General features: G+C 46.5%; 1 protein-coding gene across 2 annotated transcripts in view; it reads right to left on the bottom strand.

Moving 5' to 3' along the window:
- Positions 1 to 1,400: 1,400 nt before the first annotated feature.
- Positions 1,401 to 3,708, bottom strand: part of Actr3b (ARP3 actin related protein 3 homolog B) — a 96,214-nt gene continuing 93,906 nt past the window's right edge. For both annotated transcript variants that reach the window (XM_026789412.1, XM_005367449.3), the window contains 2 exons: positions 3,106 to 3,189; positions 1,401 to 2,253 (listed from right to left, as the gene is read on the bottom strand). In XM_026789412.1, coding sequence (XP_026645213.1) covers positions 2,158 to 2,253; positions 3,106 to 3,189 — 180 coding nt within the window. In that variant the 3' untranslated portion in view covers positions 1,401 to 2,157. The remainder of the gene's footprint in view (positions 2,254 to 3,105; positions 3,190 to 3,708) is intronic.

Here is a 3,708-nt window from a genome sequence, read left to right as displayed (position 1 = left end):
CCGTTCCCAAAGGGCTTACTGGTACACAGCCATACCGTAAGCCACAACACATCTCTGTGTATGAACACTTATCTATTTATATTTGTATATATTGGGTTTTGCTATTGTTTTTAACTTTTGAAAATACTTTAGTGTGTGTGTGTGTGTGTGTGTGTGTGTGTATGTGTGTATGTGTGTACAAGCAGACATCCCACAGCACAGAGGCAAAAGTCAGAAGACAAACTCACCTTCAACTATGGCTGCTGAAACCCAAACCCACACTGCCAGGCTTGCACAACAGAGCGTCTACTCAGTGACCATCTCAGGCCAAGTGAGGGTCTTTGCTGTTTATGTATCCCTGGCTGACATAAAACCCACTGTACAGACCAGGCGGGCCTCAAGCTTGTGACCCTTCTCTCCCTGCCTTGTAAATGCTGAGACTGTAAGCACACAAGTACTGCCATGCTCAGGTGTGATGTGTGCATGTATGTGTGCATATGTGTGTTTGTGCGTGTGTGCACATGTGCACAGACTGATAAGCACATTAGCAAGCAATGCGGATGAAGTGTACATTTACACTTAATAAATATTCACTGAGTACTTAAAAATAATAAAGTACAATTTAGAGTAAGTATAATTACACTATAATAGAAGAGGCGGCTCAGCAGGTAAAGTCACTTGCTCAGAGACCTGGACTCACACAAAGGTCAAAGGAGAGGACTGACTTTACAACATTGTCCTCTGACCTCCACATGGGACCCTGTACCCACTCCATACTACACACCATGCACACATACAATAATATTCCTTTAATTATTTATAGTTACTTGAATGTAGTCTCTGCTTATGAGAATTTTTCATTGAACATTCTCAGACTTGGACGTGAGTAACTAAAGATAAAGGAGGCTACAAAGCTCAAACTTGTTTCCCAATGTCAACAGTAAACCAAATGGTTACAGAGGGAAGTTTTCTGAGAGTAAAACATAGCTCACAATTAGAACTAGAATGACAATCTTTAAAGTAACAAGGATTACAGGGAGAGGGGAGCACCCTGGATCTCCTGACCTCCATCTGAGTGAGAAAAAGACTCAGCAGACACCGGAGAAGACTAAAAATTCTCCTAGGAAGGGGGCCTGGACAGCTCGAGGACGCCCCCACCCACCCAAAACACATCAAGCAGGTTATCCAGCCACTCTGAGGTTAGTGTCATCAGTTTTAAGACATTCTACACACACACACTCACATACATACACACACATACATACACACACATGCATGCATGCATACATACACACACATACATACACACACACATACACACACACACACATTGTATCGATCCTCAAATCCTCTGCAGACCTGTAACAGAGCCCAAGGATCTGTGAATGGACGGGGAAGCCGGAAGACACCACAAGGAGCAGTTATAAAGATTCTAGCAGCTTTTATTACAACAGCGTGGCTAGCATTTCATCCAACATCAGCAACATTGGCCCGTCCGCCATCTTCTATAAAACAGCCCAGGAAGCTCAGGCACATCTGGAGCAACGCTCACCCAACACTGGTTAGTGTCCAGACTTCACATCACCCCCAATAACATGGGATCATTTCCCAGCAGGCGTGTGGCATAAAGCCTGCTGCTTTGTTTGCCTATACACACATCAGAACATGCCTCACAGTTAAACACTTTATTACAGAACTCCGTGACATCCAGACTTACTCATGCTTGGTGTCGGTCGGTTATACCAAATACCATAAAATACAAAATGATAGGAAATATAAACATGTATTTCAAGTTTATAACATTTTATTTACAAAAATAGGCTGAGAAGGCCAGGGGTCCACCCCACATTCTTTCCTGGAGAAACCGCTTTGCATCACGGTTCCTTTAGTAGTTTCTAAGGTTGCGAGGAACTTCTTCAGAGCTGTACTTTTCAACTAGAAGCTCAGATGGAAAGGAGAGAAAATGGGAGGGGAAGGGGAAAGGGGGGAGGGCAATGGGAGAGGGCCACGAACAGTAACTGGATAGATGGCTTGACGGGAAGGATTGCAGCCGGCCCCACACACTGGTGGTGAGAGCACCCTGCTTGCACTGCTATCTACAGGAGCCCGGCTGCTTTGGGTTCTGAAGGACACTTATTCCCAACACGACACTGTCAGACGATGGCGCCCAGGCAGACACTAGGACATGACTCCAAAGACGGGGTTGTGGCGGCAGATGCTGGGGCCGTACTCCTCATAGTCCTTCTTGGTGTGACAGACCTGGAAGAACTCCGGCTGCAGGAGGAGCAGCGGGAGGGAGAGGATGAGCAGGAGAGGAGGAAACCAGTGAGCAAAGGAGAAGGGCTGTCCTCATCCAGCAGTCCCTCTGCCAACCACTGGGTGACACTCAGGCAGAAGTTTGTTTCACTTTTAAAAATTCCCTCAGCAGTCCCCAGCACTGGAAAACACCAAATTTACTCAGTTTCCACTTATTGGGATCAAGTATTTGTTAACCTGAACTAAAAATAGCTGCTAACAAACTCAAGGAGGAAATATTAATACATTAAGATAATCACTTGGAAAGGACCCAAGAAGGTGCTGGGGAGAGGGCTCAGTTGTATATGCGTGTCATATAAACGTGAGAACCTGAGCCCATCCATGCGCCCTAGGGAAAGCCAGGCATGGCCATGTACACCTTTAATCCTCCTGCTGGGGAGACAGACGGGTGGAGCCCTCGAGATCCCTGCCAGCCTAGGCTAACTGGTGAGCCAGGTCCTGGAGAGAAAGCTGACTCAAAGAGAAAAGGTGATTGACGAGGATCCAATATTGACCTCTGACCTCCTCACACAATTTGCACACTCCTGCACGTACATGTGCACACATGTGCACACACAGGAGAAAGCCAAGGTGCTCTAGATCACTTTTAGATTCATGCACACATGTTTAGCTGCAACCCACAATTAGCAGGGTGCTTGTGAATGAGATATACAATTGAACTGATAACTAACATTTTTATATCGAACAGAATTTAGTCTGTTTAAAGCCATGCAAACAGAATACATGGTGTTTAATTCATAGGCAGTATTTATCCAAACCTGATAGAGACGAGCAAATGACAAGGTAGCAGTCATATGAAAAGGGACTTACGGTTGAGGCCAGCATGGAGCCTCCAAACCACACGGCATAGCGTTGCATGTGGTGTGTTATCACCTGCACCTCCACAGGCTTAGGCTGCAAAAGAAAAACTGCATTCAGTCTGCACAATACATCCTATCGGCCAGTGTGTCAGAAGAAAGACTGCGGGCTCCTCCAGCAACGGCCTCAGCCACACTGCAGTGCCAGCCCCAGGAGACGCAGGAGGAAGTGCTCGTGCGCTCTCTTCTGGTACTAAAACAAACAATTAACCTGACTGACGGCTTTAAACAACCAGATAGCTTATCAAGATCAATAACAAAGTGAACCCCCACACACGACAACAAAATAAACACCGCAACAGCTATCCTCACGGCAGAAGGCTCTTTGCTCTCACTTCCCTAGCAACACCCATCTCAGGGAGATGCCCAGGTGGCACCCCAGTGTCTGAGAGCCGTGATGGGCACAGCCTAGCATGCATGAGTTGTCTCGCCTTAACAGGGACATTCCCTCACCATAAATCCATCTTGCCTCGATAGCACCCTGGTCGCACAAACACACCCATGCCTGATCTTGCAGAAGAGGCAATGAGTGGTCTTAGCGACATCCTCCAATGAA

This window comes from Microtus ochrogaster, unplaced genomic scaffold (genome assembly GCF_000317375.1).
Source record: "Microtus ochrogaster isolate Prairie Vole_2 unplaced genomic scaffold, MicOch1.0 UNK18, whole genome shotgun sequence".
Taxonomy (NCBI): Eukaryota; Metazoa; Chordata; class Mammalia; order Rodentia; family Cricetidae; genus Microtus; species Microtus ochrogaster.
This window is presented reverse-complemented; position numbering and strand designations above follow the sequence as displayed.